The following is an 18,765-nucleotide window of genomic DNA, read 5'->3' as shown; positions in this document are numbered from 1 at the left end:
AGGGACATGTCCCTACGGTTGGCATCACTGCCGACACGTGCAGTATGAAGCGCCATCTCGCGGCTGACAACTCACCCAACCCCCGATAAGCTGCCGGCGCTGTCGCGACAACTGAGGATAAAGTAGCGATGACTAATCTAAGATTAGACGTCAGAAATAAGGTGCCAGAAATATTTGTAATTGCGAGGACACCTTTTCCAGCATCCTTGCGACAAGGTACGTGCTTATTTCAATTGTAATTGTAACTGTAATTGTGAAAAGTGGAAACATTAGAAAACAAGCGGTTTCTGTTACGGACTTCCTGTAATGCAATTTGCCGGGACCTGTTGCATGAAGAGACCGCTGAACGGCCGCCACGGTGGCGGTGAAAGACTGAAATAACCTCCCTGTAGTTCCCTTTTATAAAGGGCAGTGGAGTGTGATTATTAATTAAAATTGTAAGTTTCAAAGTGGTTGTTTTCTTTTCTGACAGGGTGAAAAGTAAATAAGAAAGAGAATTTTAGATTTTTTGTAATGTATTTCAATAATGTTGTTAATATAATATTCTGATAATTTAAAAATATAAATTTTTTAAAAAAATTATGTTTGAGTGATATGAAATAAGTACCATATACTTTGTTCTTGAAGCTCAATTTTCAAAGTAAATATAAACCACTGATATTATGTAATATTGCTTTCTTCTTAACATCAAATGATCTTGCATGTTTTGGTAGTTTTATCTATGAAAAACAGCACAAATATAAAGTGTGTTATACATTTTCTGTTATAATGTGCCTGCACAAAAAGTTTGAATTCACGTTTGGAGCTTTATGTTTAATTCTTGGATTCAACGTAAAGTTCTAAATGGATCAACTTGATGTAACTTCTTGAAATGACACAATTTACATTTATATAGCCTTCCTGGGAAGCTCTTAGTTCTGACATACATGGTACATATTTTAAGGAGAAATTCAGTATTACAACAAACAATATGTGTGGGGCGAATGTATTTTGTAAAAAGGGTGTGTGTGGTTCAAGTAAAACTGTGTGTATTATGGTCACTCTCGCACTGCCATTTTCCACAAGTACTTATCAAATTTCCAGAAAGCTGCCCATCTATCATCTGTACTGACTAGAATAATTTCGGCAATTCAATTTTAATTCAGAATTTAAATCTTGTTTAAATAGATTATGTTAAAAATTATGACTCATTATTTTTGTAGTTACAAAATTTAAGTTAAATTTGATAAATACTTGTGCATCCATATTTTCATTTTTTATTGCATTTAGAATAATTTATTGCACAGCTCTGAACATTGAGGATGATGTTACTCTGGACAAATAGCGTTAATGCAATTTAGCTTACAGAAAACACATTTCAGAAAGAGCACATTCAGATAGAACATGAAAGAATATTGCAATTTATGTCTTTATATGATTTATTATTTTCAGTATTTAAGTTAAATATTTATAATTTTAATCACTTGTGTTCATTTGCCATTACAAAATGCTCACTTAATACTCATGTATGTAATTAGTGAAGGACTAATTTGTGTGTTCTTGCAATGCAGCTTGTGGAAGTAACATAGACTGTTGTTTGATAGTATGTTCATATTCATTATTTCATTAGTGTGAAAATATTTATTACTGTAAGTTGTGGTTTTCATACATGAAATTATTTTGTAACAAATATAAAATAATTATTTTAAAAAATACTGTCTTTAAATTCACCTAATTTTGACCTGACCATAAAAAGAATCAACTAATCATGCATTACCATTCTTGAGAGGGTAAATTGTTGAAAAAATGCCAGTGACAATCAATAAAAACTTAGTTTATGACTAAAGCCTTGAATTTCCAATCAGGAATGAATTCTTGCATAGTATTTGTCTGTTCTCTCAAGAACAATTTTTATATGTTGCAAGCTAATCTTTGGATGTAACATATATGGCACCACAGTCTAACCTTGTTGGAACAGACATGAATTTATTGTGTCTTGTTATAATATTCCAATCCTACTTTCATGTACAATGAAGGACGAAGATGCTAATGATTCCAGGTGGATAATACCGTGCGTTCATTTTGATCTTCAGCTGAGAGGTCGGGAGAAGACTGGCGGGCGGCGCTGACGGAAATGCCGACATTTGCGGCCTGTAACGCCCGCTTATTTTTATGGACATATGCAGACATTTATATAAATATTGCAAAACGAGCACTAACCTGTGTTATAACAAGCAAAAGTTATTTTTGTAATTCATCGAAGTTCTGCCCTTATATACACAAATAAATAGAGTTTTGTGTGTCGATGGGGATCGTTTAAAGATTTCGAATGTGCAACACTGTATCAAGATTACGCTGCAGACGAAACCGTTAAAAGTCAATGGTGTTCGTGAGCTTCCTTGATTTGGTTTATTTTACTTCGCTTTTCTGACACTTTCTGGCTAATTGTGAAGATGAAGATGAAAATGAGTGATGTGAAATTGATGAGAGGACCTTCATAAAGAACACACATGCCCGGTCCGGGATTCGAACCAGGACCCCTGGCATCGTAAAGCACCTTGTTAACCACTGCACAACAAATAGAAACAGAAAATGCTTGATAAGTTATTTACTTCTCCATAACTCATGATTATATTGTAAGTATTATTCGCTGTATGACTAGGGATTAATTATATTTGTATGTCTAGCCAACCTAGCCACCTAAGCAGCAGCAGCTTCCGCATTTGCAGGTGGAGGCTAAATGAAGAAAAATCACAGAAAGTCAGTTAGATATACAAATTTTGTAACATAATACTTATAGAGCCTGCAGACAGCTGTAAAAACAATTGCTACATACCTAGTTCCTTCCTTAATTAAAACGTGGTTTATTCTTCATTATACATGAGACCAACCACCCTGGGAGTCGAACCCAGGATCTTGTGTGGTAGTCGGACTCTCTTTTAGAATGCCAATATGTTGGATATTTGGTCGATCAGTCGATCCTGATCCATTGTTTTCAGAGGAAGAAATCTGGCAGCTTCTCATTCGACATTTTACTCGCAATGTAGGAAAACGAGATCACAAACACTTCGTGATGCTATCTTTTCGCGTTTACAGAAGTTTACCACCGCTGGGACAACAAATCCTACTTCAAACTGACAGATATCAACTGTCCACCAAATCAACAGATGAACCGACCGCTTCGATGTTTCTCTGAATTTTCAGAAAGTGGCATTTTTTCCTCCTTTGCAGGGCAGGTCATTAGCAGGAGGGTTGAGTGCATGTGAGAAGAACCGCTATGTCATTCATTCCCGCGCCGAAAAAGGGACAAGCAATAGAATTCTGTTGTTGGAATTTGAAACGCATGGGGATATCTTTTCTGAATCATAAAATAATTAACCCAGAAAGTACTAGCCACCCTTAGCTAAATCTTCCTGTTTGTGTCGTCTTTTCGGCGCCCATGGTGGCAGTGCACGGCCAGATGAAGAGAAAGTGCGGGTTTTGGGGAGATCCTGGATCTAGTTTGCAGCAGGGAGGAAAAGTGCATTTTCAATAGGTCTCAGACCACAAAACCATTAACTGCATCCCCTCCCAATACATCCATCTGTTTGTGTTCGACAAGCAAGAAACAGGGAAATAAGAAAGAAATGCCTTGTTTGGGTTCGTGCTACTGAAAATTGAAGAAGTGTTTCAAACTGCAAGCAAAATTCACTGAAAAATTATTTTGCAATATTTGTCATCAAAGTAAAATTTCCAGCAAATACAGAACAGTTTGCCGGGGCCAGTGCCCCCCCCCCCTAACGACGTCCCTGATATGACACATTAATGACACTGTAGTAGAAATTGTTAATTACAAAAGGGGTTAAATAGTAATAATACAATGCCAAAAATGTACACAATAATTAGCAAAATCATCTCCACAACAAGTACAATGTTGATTGAATTGATGTTTTAAGTCCACTTTATGCACAGTAAGGCTAATCGGGACTGGGCCTAAAGTTTAAAGTGAGATCCGAACCACTATGAGCCTCCACCGGACAAGGTGACGACGATCCCACTGAAATGAAACTGTGGTATCGTCATCTTGCAGCAATGCAAACACGTCCAGTAAATGCTCTTGAAGCAATTGATATGTGCAGTGAAGTAATATTTCCCTGGGTAAACACACGTTTGTGCATATTATGTACAATCCCGGTAACAATTACATGAAATGAGAAATCATTCTCAACTTTGAGGCGGTTGAAGACCTATCTTCGAAATACCATTTGCGAAGAAAGATAACCCATTTGGGTTAGTTAGCTGCTCTGAATATTCACCGGGATATAAAAGTTACATAAACCTCGATGCCTAAATTTCAGAATTTAAATTGTTGAACTGTAGTACCTTATTTATGACTGTCTTAAAGACATCAAGTAGTCTTAATCTCTTTAATGTTGTTACAATGTTGAGTGTACATATTTTTTGTTTTAAAATTGTTTAAGCAATTAAATATAAAATATTAATAATTGAAAATATTCAAACAGGTGCTTTATTTCTTATCACAAGTGTGACTTAAAAAATAAAAACATGAAGCATCCATAGCAAATATATTAATTGGGGCAAAACCAAAGTATATAAATTATCAAATTTATTACAATAAATTTGACCTGTGAGTTGGAAAATGTGTTGGATTCATAACCCCCTCCCCCCCCCCCTTACAGAAATCCTGGGCACGCGCCTGACTGAAGATATATGTCAATATCATTAATTTTGAATATGAAACTTAGTTTATAATTCATTAAATCTCATGTCAATTGAAGATTTCTTGTTGAATTTGGTCAAAAAGTTGGACCCTCTTTGATCACGCAAAATCATCGGCTTTGGTTGGCTACATCAGCCACTTGCAATGAGATGGGCTTGGCAGTATTGCTCTTAAAACGGAGTTATCGTAAGTGTTTTGTTTGTTTTGCGCATGCGCGTTGTCGTGTGTCCTTTAGTAACGCAGTGGAAACACTAATGTAACCGGTTTATTGTTCAGATTTTTTGGCTTGAAACTGCTGATAATATCTATTTTCTTTGCCCGAAGATATTTTTTAGAATAACAGTGTCATATTCCACCCAACAAAAATGGCCAGCGTATCCTATCAAATTGCTAATCTGTTGGAAAAAGTAAGTTGTCCAGAAATTTACGGTAGCATGCTTATTAGATATTGTTAAAGAATCGATTGTTCATGCTTGTGTATATTTCTAGTTAATATATTGAAGATCATAGCTGAATGTACAAAATATTTTATTAATAAACGACAATTTTTGTACAAAATCATATGATGATAAACCCTGATGAAATGTCAACAGATTAGAACGAAGCACCATTTGTCGGATGTTTGTTATTTTGAGATTTGAAGATTCGGTGCTTCTTATGCAGATGTTAAGTAGAGACAAATTCCACTCTGTATGCAAATAAAATAGCGTATCCCATTTTGACCACAATATGTAAATATTTATGCGCATTAAAAAAAATGGAGCAAGTATACGTCCATGATGTATATATTAGGATGTAACTTACCAAAGCAAGAAAGCAGTGGGTTCATTTTTAAGAAAAATATATATTTTAGTGTTTCTTATTACATATACCACTGTTTTATTTATCTCGATTGTAATAATGATGTAATAACAAGACCTAAAATACCCGACCTGAACTTGTAACCTTTTTTCATCAAGCAGATCGACAATTTTCAGAAATTTAACTTTGCATGTGTGTGTGTTCAGTTAACCAACTAAATGTTTTCAAGACATGATCAAATTTATTGTTATTCTTAAAACTGTGTAGCTCAATTGAACGACCTGGTCATAGGTGTTCTTTGTTGGTGTCCCTTCATCAATTTCTTCACTGATCTTAATCTTTGCGATTAGCCTAAAGTGGCAGGAAGCATTGGAAAATAAACCAAATCAATCAATTTCAGCAGCAGATTTAGTGGTGTGGACATTGTCGACTTACCTAACTTAACAATGAAAGGATTTAGTGATATTTTATTAATGCCCCGAGTAAAAACCTGACCCACCTTACCCAAGAATTGGACGAAATATCTCTTCACACCATGTATGTGAAGTGCATTGAAGCAGCTGTTTGCAAACAAAGAATCACATGGAAGGGAAAAACCGTTCTCCATAAAATGTGCAGTAAGTAATCGCTAAGATCGCTAATTCTGCCAAAAACTACAACCGGTACTATTATAGTATGGGGGTGACACCTATAAATCATATATTCCACACTTTTTTACATTGCTAACATACTATTTTGGAATGCGGAACATTTCCTAAGGTGAAATAATGCATTTCTAACTAAGATAATGTCTATTTCTTACATTTACGAGTACTTACTTGTTATTTTGATTCTGTAACACATTATGGCGGGCGATACCGTACTGCTTCAGGGCACGTTGTGCGAGTGTTTTGTCGATTTATGAGGTGTTGCAACCTCGTTCACCGGAATATACCCACTTTCGTGCACGGATTTGAAATTATGGTAATACCTCGCAAACCATTGATGTTGGCCTCACAAACCATTCACGTTAGCCCCACAAACCATTCACGTTAGCCCCAAAAACCATTTTCCATAAGGTTAGGTTAAGTTAGGTTAGGCAAGCATAGTTAAAAAAAAATTAAAAATATTCGACACGTCATGTTCTAGTGAAAACATGGCGAGTTTGAAACACTGACTACGGGGTTACGTCATCCAACACACAGAACATTGTGCTCTTGTGCAGAAAGCAAATGGCGGCAGCAGAAACAGCGTGTCGGACAGAGATTTTCGCAGAAAACAACATGTGTTCGCATTAAAATGGATCAAAACTACATTCACGAACTTCCACAACGCTACAGAAAATGATTTCCGTAAGTACTTTCTCCTGTAAATTTGAAGAAATCCGTCACGCCTATACTATAATGTTACCCTACAACCTACGCCTGCATCATCAAAATCTGAGATCATGGGTTCCAAAACCTATTATTTTTGGTTGAACTCACATGGGCCCAAGTTCCTTTTGTTTTATTGCGATTTCATCATGCTACGAATGCAATTTTTACATGGTTTGATTTCAATGTATGTCTGTTAACACACACTGCAGAGTTTTAGCGATTACTTAAGATTTTGTTCAATATATACTTTCGTGGTTAGGTTTGGTTCCCTTAGCATTAAAATAATGTCCCTAAATGCATTATACTAAGGTTCCGATTTACTTTTACATTCATTCCCACACTTCTACGATATTTACTGTTGCTTGTCGACGGAAAATATCTTGTCCATGAGAAGTGTGTAAGGTAATTTTCAAGTTGTGTTTTCAACATAAATAACTTTTTTCGAGTCCAAACAGTGCTCATTACTTTAAGGAAAGCTCAGATTTTGTGTGACAATGATTTCCAAAATTCTACGATAATTAGTCTTTGTGCTAGGAGAAATCATAAAACAATCAGAACCGTTACCCTGACATGGACTAGTTCTTAGACCACCAAGAAAATATCATATTTTTCATTTTTCAAAGAACACCAATTTAATTGAATTTGGAAATTGCTATAATTTGAAATACTCTGTATAAGTAACAGGTAAAATGGTTCAACACAAAGGTAAATGTGGGAGCAAATTTACAATACCGGACCCCTCCCTGATTTTTGTAATATTTTGCATACTCACTAATTGAAGCCTCCTAATCATGAATTTGAAGTTAAAATTTGGGGGGTCACGTGTAAAAATTGCAAAATAAGAGGGTCTGTGATCTCAACCGACAATGCAGGATTGCTCATTATTTGCATTTCGAATACTTAAGGAAAGAAATATATATATTCCTGACATTACTCCGACCCCAAATTTTAACTATGCTTGCCTAACCTAACCTAACCTTGCTGAGAATTGTCAGTGGGGCTATCGGTGAATGGTTTTGCGCTAATTGTGATAACGAACTGATAAAAAAAAACTTATTTTCGTAGCACTCTAACGGCAAACGTTCTTCATCGAAGATGCCATTTTCGTATCCTGCAATTTTGCGATCGATGCATTGTTGTCAAACTTACCGAAATCAAATCAGTCCAAATTTCACATGCTCTTCTACATCGTGATTATCACTGTCGTCTTTTGGGCAAAACATCGAAATCCATAAGTTTGTTGATTAGCCCACGGCCATCCTCCTGCACACTCCACCTAACAATCTGTACAACATTAACAACTTTTTTACTGTTCTCTTCTGCCATTCTTACACGATCCATGCTCTCCAAGTATGAAATCAACAGTGTGGCAACCCTGTAGACAGCGTAACTAATTGCGCACGTCAGTTGTTCATATCAACAAATATGGTTCCCATACTTGTATACATAGAATCATTGCGAGAATAGAAAAGCTTATTTTACAACTTCTACATGTTAATGAACAATTTCTACACCTCATCCAAACATGTTAACCTCAGATAAATCATCGCGACTAATTATTTTGTGAGTATAAGCAGAAGGGTCCGGTATTGTAAATTCTTGCCTAAATGTGCAAGAGCATGTAAGAAGCTTGTTAAGCATGGTGGTGTAATCTAGTTGATATAATAACTGACCACAACAATTTTGCCAGGTGTATAGCATTTCACACTTAATAGTCAAATTTCAGTGCAAAATTATGAATTGTGATTTCTCATGGTTATGTATGGCCAGTGCTTATGTATATGTTGGCTTTGTCTGTTATGAAATTTCTGCATGCTAATGTTGCCAGCTAATGAATAAGGCACTTTTTTTCAGTTAATTCATTCACAAACTCTTCAAACACATTACTCATATTGGTCGCAAATGACAGTGTAACATATCATCAAAAAAGGGTCTAATTGTGACCCTCCGAAAATTTATTTCACAGTTTTCTCACTAGAAAGTGCATTTTTGGAAAGAAAAAAAACACTGACTTCTGCCAGTTATTAATTTATAAAATTTTCTGTGGATTAAAGTGATAATGTTAAGCATTGGAAAATATCTCGATGGTTGAGGCTTCATAATGTTGAAAACCATATGTAAATATCTCTTTAAGGTTTTAATGTTACAGGCAAGCAAAACATAGGTTGCCTGACTTTTGAAACACACTGTATTATATCATTTAGAAAGTGCATCAGAAATTTGCTGCTGATCTTAGGATGAGGACAAAGAATGAATTTTCAGCATGCATGTGCAGTGTAATGCATGAAATATTTTATACCTAGTAGATGGTTATAGGGATTGGGGGACAGGTGTACCCCACGTGCCTATGCATTACATAAAATCACTAAAAGTTTACTATCCGTCGGACACCTATAACTTCGAGTTTCATCAATTTTTGACGTTCGTACTTACCTATCTGCTTCGCGGAACATTCCGTGAATGGTTTTTGGGACTATCCATCCCGGAATAGGTGCGAAATTTAAAGAAAAAAATTATTTTAGTTTGAAATTTTTGACTAAAATTTCCCACCGATTCCTGGCTCCGCCTGAATTACCACCCCCAACTGCTAACTTGGCCCTGCCTCCGCTCCGGCTCCCCGGCTTTTTCTATAGACTCCCTGTTAAAGGCATGTTAGAAATTGGCCGGAGTCACCTGCCCCCAAATGAGCCCCAAACTTTTAAATGTGAAGAAATCTGTTTCCAGGATATGGAAAAATTACCTGAATTCCGCACAAAACACCTTCCCAATGTTAGACAATACTACGGGAACTTATTACGGTAAGTAGTTTCTTCTGTAGAAATGAAGAAATTTGTCCAAGGGATAGTAAACAAGTACTAAAATCACACCTAATGCAGAGTTATTAGCTGTTCAAATCAAAGTTATAAGCTATTTTAAATTCTATGCTTTGATGACAATTTATTTCAAATGTAAATGAAGGGCCAGGGGGAAAAACGATGAATGTTCATTCGAGGCGATTTGCCAGGAAATGAAAAACAAAGTATTTCTTTTCATAAGTACGTTAATATATGCCATAATAATAATGCGTTTTTCAGGCGCTTCTCATCGTTTCCCAACCAAGGCCGTTCTCATTCTTATAGTACAGCTTCTGAACTATCAGATGGCGTTGCGATCTCAAAATGGGCGAAAAATCGACATTCATCGTTTTTCCCCCTGGCCCTTCAAATGCCTTGATACTTAGAATGTTGGATTGTAATGTTCTTTAATTGACCCTCTTCAATCGGATATTTATTGTATTATTACGCAGGGGTAGACAAAACTAAAAATAATTCAGGTGCCTGCCCCCTTTTCTCTGGAGCTAGTATTATTATTATTTTTGCAAATACAGACTAAGAAAGCCATGAATTCAACTAAGATAAAATTACAAATTTTGAAATGTGGTCTTCAAACATTTAATTTATTGATTAACATAAGATTGGATTAAAAGTAATTAATTATTCTTTCAACCAGTAACAACATGAATAACCATGTAATATATTGAATCATGTAAGCATTTAATTACGAACTGCTTGCCAAGGGAAAGCGGGTATATGGGGGTGGGGGATAAAGAGTAAGAAATTGTTCCTGATTCTATGGGATGTTCACAACGTTCATAAAAAAAATAATTTACAATTTACTGCAATTTGAGCTTAGAATCTTCAAAATTTCATGCATGCATATTTAAAAAAATTACAGTAAACTATCACAGTCGCCATGAGGACCGGGATTTTTTAAGCTCTGTATATGACCAACTCATCCATATCACTGCAGACATGTGAAAGAAAAATTCAATGGCATGTTTGTTATTCTGATTTAAGACTGTATATCATGGAAGCCCACTTTGCAAATTCGCCTTTCCCGTGTCAGTGTGGCAGACAAGAACAAGCGCACCAGATGTTTCAGTTTAGCTGCAACTATCCCTCCCCGAGGAAGGCCGCGGGGTAATTAGTGAGTGACATTTCATAAACCTTGAAGGATCTGCCTTCTGCATGTCACCAGGATTCGAATCCTACATTGCCATTTCTCGGACACTTCCTGTGTCGATTGCTTCGATGCTGTAAAATTTCATCTTTCTAATTTGTGTAAAGATGTCAGAAGAGAAAACACAGTTCTTTGTGAGTGTTCCTTCATCACATCGTCGCCCATCCTCTTCTTCGCAGTTAGCCAAATGTGGCAGAAGAGCCAAGTAAAATAAATCGGATCAACCAGCCTCTTATAAATGAGTACCTTTCAATGTATGAGATGTATTATTAACAAAAGTAGGTAAGAATTTACAAGACCGGACCCATCCGTAATTTCTATCCTACTTCTTATACTCACGAAGTACGTAGTCCCAATGAAGTATCTGAGGTTAACATGTGGGGGTGATGTTTTGAAATTGTTAATTGACGTGTAGAAGTTGTAAAATAAGCTTTTCAATTACCTTGATCGTTCTCCGTATACAAGCATGGAAACCATGTTTGTTCAAGGTAGCGTTAACTTGTGCAGTAATCTGCATGGTGTGAGGAAGTTGGCGACTTTGATGGTAGGAAATAAAGTTCTTTCTTTCGTAAGTTTCTTTTAGTAACTTTTAGTTGGGTACATATTAATAATACAGGGCATTAGTTCATATTTCGCATAGTCAATAATTTAGGACACTTGATCACGATTGTGTAGTTAAAATTTGTCGCTCAAGTGCTACGAAACAGACATTTTTTTTTTCGGTGCCCCACAAACCATTCACGCATAGCCCCAAAAACCATTCAAGCATGGCCCCATATACCATTCATGGTAAGATTAGGTTAGGCAAACACAGTTATATTAATTTCGTTCTACAACGTAAAATATTGCAATAAACATTGTTTTCGTGGAGAAGTCCAGGGTTTCTGTTCTGATCACGGACCACTCACTTTTGCTTATTTTGCAATTTCTACACGTGACCCCCAAATTCGTTATTAGGAGGCCTTAATTAGTGAGTATACGAAATATTACAAAAATCGGGGAGGGGTCTGGTATTGTAAATTTGCTCCTAAAACTATTTCATGTTTCTGTTTTGTGACTTGCTTACCTTTTTTCTTGAACTCTGAAACAATGTGAGAATACACTTTAAAACTAAGATTTCTGTCTTGTGAACGTAATATTTTTACACTTTGTGCCTGTATTACTGGCACTAGGTAGTTTCGAGAGCGGCATTATTAATTTGATTTGATTTGCTTTATTTTACTGTCACTTTTGACTAATTGCGAGATGGGAATAAGTGATGATACAATGAAATGGATGAATGGACATTCATAAAAATCTATGTCCAGGCTGGGATCGAATCCGGGACCCCTTGGCATCGTAGCGTGATATGCTAACCACTCCACCATTGAGGCTCGCGCGACATTATTAAATAACACTCACGGAACACACTATTGCACAACGTGCTACGACGCCAGAGGTCCCGGATTCGAATCTCGGCCAGGCATAAGTGTTTGTAAGTGTCCCTTCATCAATTTCATCATATCATCACCCATCCTCATCTTCGTGATTAGCCATAAGTGACAGAAAGGCGAAGTAAAATAAATCAAATCAATCAATAAGTGCTGTATTGAATCCTCTCACAACTGTTCCTCGTGGCATATGAGTGAAATTATTTTACACCGCCCTTGTTACGAAAACGCTGAACTCAAACTGACTTGCAATGCTCGTGAATGCCCACAACAATGATGGGTCATTGTGCATATTCAGCCGAATTTAACACCCAAAGCTTTACCAAGGCACAACAACTCAGCGGGGTCAACACTGTGGCAACGAAAAAACTGCCGGAAGGAAAATGAAAGGGTTATTGTGTGTACGTGCTGTTACCCGTGTTTCTTCAAGAAACTATAACTCTGGCTGTAGGCGACAGAAATTCATGGGACTTGGACAGTCAGGTTCTAAATGTCGTGCCCCATCTTATTCACCTGTACAAGTCCAGCCCCTACCCCTCCCCCCAAAAAAAGCCTGGGTATGCCCGTGTCTACCACAAAAATTCAGTGAACCCCTGTTCAAATCTCCTGGAAAACATGCTAGAGAACAGAAAGAAGAGTGATGATGATGACCTTGCAGTTCCTCTACAATAACTACCTTCAAACTTCTTTCAGGTACAAGTTTCTATTATATGCTGCGGTGATATGATATTATTATCCTGTGTAGAAATATTGACTATATTATTCATTGTACTCAAATATAATGTGCATGCATTATATATAAAGAAGCTGAATATTCGACACAGCAAATTCTCTGTTTACCCTCCGCGAGCAGTTAGTTTGGCTCCTTGTAAAAGCGTACGCTGTGTAACAACGTAGGCAATCCTCGTTTGACGTCGGAACATGAAATTGGTCTACCGTAGTGCAATAAATGAGACCCATTTGATTACACATGATTTTCTTCCAAGCATCTGCTGCTCTGCTCTGCTCCTGCCTCAAGTGCCCAGCTTTCGCAAGCAGAGAATTCCATTCTGCTCCTTTCTGTGTGGATCTAGCCCCAGTGAGTGTCTAGCCTAAAGTTACTTAAATGATTTTGATCTGACCTTTGTAGTTGATGGCCAACTAACACAATAGGAAGCCATAGGTCCCAGGCATTTACATACCACTCTCTCAGTACTAATTTAATCGGTTCAACCCCATCCCAATTTGTTGGGGCTATCCCAGTTGTAATAAAAACGTAAAATAACTTAAATATAAAGATGGTATTAATATATTTCGGAAAGCACACACCCACAAACGATGCATGTGCTCTTCTTGGAGTCCCAGATTCTAGATGCGTATTGAGATAAGTCTTGGCATTATCTCGTATTTCAAGATGAGATAAAACCATCTCGTCATTTAAAAATTGAGACAAGAATGAGACCCAATTCTTAAAGCAGATCTTGTACAATCGAGTGACATAAAGTGTCATGTTGTGTAAAAGTGTGTAAACACTATTTTTTGACACACACTATCTTAATGGATACACTTTGTGAAATTTAATTTGACACTTTTTTTCTTCTGTTTTCAGATGACATCGAGTGATAAGGATTTCAGGTTTATGGCCACAAATGACTTGATGACAGAACTGCAGAAGGACAGTATTAAGTTAGATGATGATTCAGAACGAAAAGTTGTCAAAATGCTTCTTCGTTTATTGGAGGATAAAAATGGCGAGGTTCAGAATTTGGCTGTTAAATGGTAAGTAACTTCTGCAACTCATATGTAGATTACATAGGATACACGACATGTTTTTAAATAGTAACAATGAATGTATGTCATACATTCATATGCGCATGGTACAAATTAATTGCATGTATGCAAGTTCATTGAAAGAAAATTTAAATATATCTAGGAAATGTTAATTTTATTTACTTGAAGGTTAATTTAAAAGATAAAAACTGTCTTCTCTGTAACTATGATGTCCAAGATTTATGCTTGAAATATTATTGCCTGGAAGTCCTCCCCGATGGCGCAGTCGTAGCGTCGTCCCCTTATAATCAAGGGGTCCCGGGTTTGATACCCAGTGGAGGCACAAGTGGTTCGGATCCCACTTTAAACTGTAGATCCAGTCCCGATTAGACTTACTGTGCATAAAGTGGACTTAAAACACCAAATCAATCAATCAATATTACTGCCTGGAATTCAATAAGGATTTCATTCATGTAAAATTAGTGCTATTGTAATTTTTCTACTAAATAACTACAGTGACTAATAGTAATTCTCCAGTTGTTCTACTATATGTATGCAAAATTGTACACAAAGTCCAGTCTCCTGTTTAATAATGTCTTTTGAATGTCAGAAATGTGTTGAAAGTGTTTCTGTATTGTTCATTTGGTTTATTTTATGTCACTTTTCTGCCACTTTTTGTTAAAGAAATGAGCATGTAATAGAATTGATTTCTCGTATCACTCTATTTATTTGGTGATATCATTGTACCATGTCCAGTTCACCCTTTATCAGGTAGGAGATACTCTTGCCTAACTATGAGTGAATGTTCTTCAAACCAATGCCATGCAGTTTGAATCTTATGACAATTGAAGGGTTCGGGTGTAAAACATGGTGCCATTTCTGAGTTCATTAAGAAAAAAGGTTATTAGAAGCTATACTGTAGATAAATTGTTTTCGTCTTGTGTTTACCAATTTCACAAGGCTTCACTGAACCTAATGAAAATTGTATGACATGGCAATTTCACTCAAGAATTGAAGGATGGCACATTTTACTTTGTAACTCAAAAATGACCATACCATGTTTTGCACCTGAGCCCTTCAATTTGTCATTCTACTCGACTGACATAACCATATTATCATTGATTGTGCAGAGAAAAGTGCAAAAGGCAACACCAGGCCATGCAGCAGCTTTGTGTACCTTTCTGGATGAAATACCATGTCAACAAAAAGAACCTTATTCTGATTAGTTTGAACACTCCCTGCCGCCAGTTGCAACAACAGCTTGCACACAGTCCATATTGAAGGCATATTGTGGTCTAGGACATGGCAGTTTTGTATGTAGCTGTTAGCAAATGTCCGTTGCAATGCACTCATCTCCTGATGTCCATGACAGGCAGTTTGCTCTGGAGTTTTTTTATCTTAGAAATGGGTTTGTAGGGGCCTACACAGGTTTTTCTGGAAACCTGGAAAACGGAAATGTCTGGGAATTTTGCAGATCATCTGGAAATTATGTGCATTTTGAAGTCTGCAAGACAAAAAGTTGCGAAATGAACAAGCAGTTCACTTACACTTCTGGATTCGGTTCTTGCGATTCCACTCCCAAAAAAGATTCAGTTTAGAAACTTATTTCTTTCATTCTTATGATTATCTGTCTTGTGCAAAATTATGGTTCCTTCGAATTTCCGTATGTGGCCGCGGTGGCTCAGTCGGTAACGCGTCTGACTACCATGCTCAAGGTCCCGGGTTCGACCCCCGGCCGGTTCAAATCCGGGAACTTTTCTAACGGTGAAAGCGGCCCCGGCGCCCACCCAGCGTCGAATAACATGGGTACCTGGGGGAAACCCTGGGGGGGTAAAGGCGGTCAGGGGCGTGATGCTGATCACATCACCCCCACTCACGACCGGATCAAGAAAGTGTGGGGCGTTACCCCCACACCCCCTATACGCCTTCATGGCGTGGTGCTATGCACAGGGGAACACTTTACTTTACCTTTACCTTTTTTTCGAATTTCCGTAATAAATTTTCACTTTTATAATACTAGATATTAGAAAGAATATCAAAGTAAAACTTGTAGTCCAGATATCTGATGATTGATAACTAAAGTACATTGACAATATGATCATAATTATCGGAAAGGTTGGTGAAGATGAGGTTATCGTCTATTATTTTGTAGATCTTAATCTTGTGGAATTTCTTATAGAATTCCTACATGCAACAAAAATTTCTCCAGATGCTGTGTACTTATAAATGTAAGCAAGAAAGCAACATTTTCTAGGACACTATAGATCCGCCAGAAAATGAAAATTGTGTATGGTTTGTGAACTTTTTCTGTTGTTTTTATATTGTGGAGATGTGTTATGGTGAAATAATGCACCTCTGTTACCTTGGCCTGAAAGCTAGATGCACGTGATTGTAGCACCCAATACATTTGATGCCGATTGTAATTTTACATTTTACTCTTCAAATTTTCATGTGTTCTTGTGTGTGTGTGTAGAATGAAATTTGCTAAAAAGAAAGTTGTAAAAAAGGTAAAGTGTTCCCCTGTGCATAGCACCACGCCATGAAGGCGTATAGAGGGTGTGGGGGTAACGCCTCACACTTTCTTGATCCGGTCGTGAGTGGAGGTGATGTGATCAGCATCACACCCCTGACTGCCTTTACCCCCCAGGGTTCCCCCAGGTACCCATGTTTTTCGAGGCTGGGGCCGCTTCCATCGTTAGAAAAGTTTCCGGATTTGAACCGGCCGGGGATCAAACCTGGGACCTTTAGCATGGTAGTCAGACGCGTTACCAACTGAGCCACCGTGGACACAATATGAAAATTTTCCATACATGTTTATCATGATTTTTGCTTTTGAATTAAATATATAATCAGTTGATTATTATGAATATTCACTTTCACAACTTTCTTTTTGTATTGTCTGGAAAAATTTGAAATGTCAGGGAATTTCATAGTCAAAAAATCATAGCAACCTTGATGTGTCAACCACAATACTGTTGATTGAAATGTTGTAACTGCTGGTAGACCTGTATGCCAGTATTTTTGACACATCAGCAAATTTTGGCAACTACCTTTAGTCTGTTTTCTTTGGCAAGGTCAAACACATTTTAAAAAGAAAGGGGACCGGAAAGGAGTGTTGCCTTGCTAGTGTGTGGTGTTCGCGAAAATATCTATTTTTTTACACTACATCGTAGATAGAACATGATCTCAGAATTGGAAAAAAAAATGGAAGGTTACAGGAATGTAATATAAAAATATCCATTGTACTGTGCACAACAAAATATGGTATGACTCGATGTTGAAACTGCTGAGCCCCTTGGCGGAGTACTTAGTACATCGTGCTATATTGCCAGTTGTCCCGGGTTTGAATCGTGGCCTGGGTGTTTGTGAATGTCCATTCAGCTCATCATCAGTCATCCCCATCTTCACAATTAGCAAAAAGTGGCAGAAAAGCGAAGTAAAAATAAAGAAATCAATGAATAAATCAATATTGAAACCAGAGGTCAAAAGGAATATTTCATATTTTATGTAAATGTCCAAAGAAAATGAATTGATTTTGTTAATACGTCCTCTTGTTTCTTTATAATTATAAGAAATTAGGGATGTGACGAAGCTGAAAATTTACCGATGCCGATGTACTCACCGATAATTTTTGGAACCAATACTGATGCTGATATTTAACCGATTCCGATACATAAGATTATTAAACATAAATGGGATGTTAATTTCAGCATGACAAAAATAAATTTGCTATATACATTTGTATTGCATATCATATGTATATACATATATATTCTCAAGAGATGCGAATGTACATTTGCATCTACAAAAGGTGGTTATGTGAACCTTTAAGAAGAACATGGATTCTCAAGAGATTTTACATTAGTACACAAGCAGTTCTTTGATATGCAAAATGAATTCCTGTTCTTAATGTTGGAAATTTACTGCTGCCAGATTCAACTTCATAGTTTTGGAAGCACTTCTGGAAGTAACCTACTTCTTCTCTTATCGCAAATCTGTTCAGCAACACTGAACACTCAATCACTCAATACTGATGCAGCAGGTATGCTCAAGTATTTTCTCTGCACTTGCTTCAGGTTTGAATACTCATTTTTGAATTTCCAGTGGAACAGCAGATCCTGGTTCAGCAATGTACTGTTTTATTTCCGATTTATAGTTAGGTTGATCCTCTGAATGAGAATTGGCAAAAACTCTACAATAATGACGAATCATAACCAAATTTTCAATAAATCTTACAAAACTAGAATATGAAACTTATTAGAAGGTAAAACTCTAGTATAATCTGTACCGGTTTAAATATTGGATTTTTGCTGATGCCGATATGTCCATTTCTGCCAATTTTCATACATCTTTAACACAGCATTTTTATCTCTGGTCTGTGGTTTTTGGTTGTTTTTAAAAAAATCATAGAAAAAATATTTTTAATTTGTTTTTATTTGCCACATATTTCTTAAATCTACAAAACTTCCTCTTTTCAATGAACAAAAATTTGTTAAATTTTCTTTTAATTTTCAGACATTTTTTAATATTTTTTTCAGCAATGTTTTGTGAAGAATTACAACATTGTAACAAATGTTAATGTAGAGATATTTTAAGTTCGTAATCTGGAAATTTCAATAATGAACTACATAAACTATCAATAGTTGAATCTTGCATAAGAATACTTCTTATGTGCACATAAGAAAAAATAATTACAAATTACAGGTAATTATCTTTTGTATGAAAAAGTGGC

The 18,765-nt window shown here is 36.6% G+C and overlaps 1 protein-coding gene across 2 annotated transcripts in view; it reads left to right on the top strand.

Moving 5' to 3' along the window:
- Positions 1–4,926: 4,926 nt before the first annotated feature.
- The window catches only part of Cand1 (Cullin-associated and neddylation-dissociated 1), a 135,866-nt gene continuing 122,027 nt past the window's right edge, over positions 4,927–18,765 (top strand). For both annotated transcript variants that reach the window (XM_083114945.1, XM_083114944.1), the window contains exons 1-2: positions 4,927–5,106; positions 13,873–14,042. In XM_083114945.1, the coding sequence (XP_082971071.1) occupies positions 5,065–5,106; positions 13,873–14,042 (212 nt within the window). In that variant the 5' untranslated portion in view covers positions 4,927–5,064. The remainder of the gene's footprint in view (positions 5,107–13,872; positions 14,043–18,765) is intronic.

Source organism: Lepisma saccharinum, chromosome 29 (assembly GCF_977018435.1).
Source record: "Lepisma saccharinum chromosome 29, izLepSacc3.1, whole genome shotgun sequence".
Lineage (NCBI taxonomy): Eukaryota > Metazoa > Arthropoda > Insecta > Zygentoma > Lepismatidae > Lepisma > Lepisma saccharinum.
This window is presented reverse-complemented; position numbering and strand designations above follow the sequence as displayed.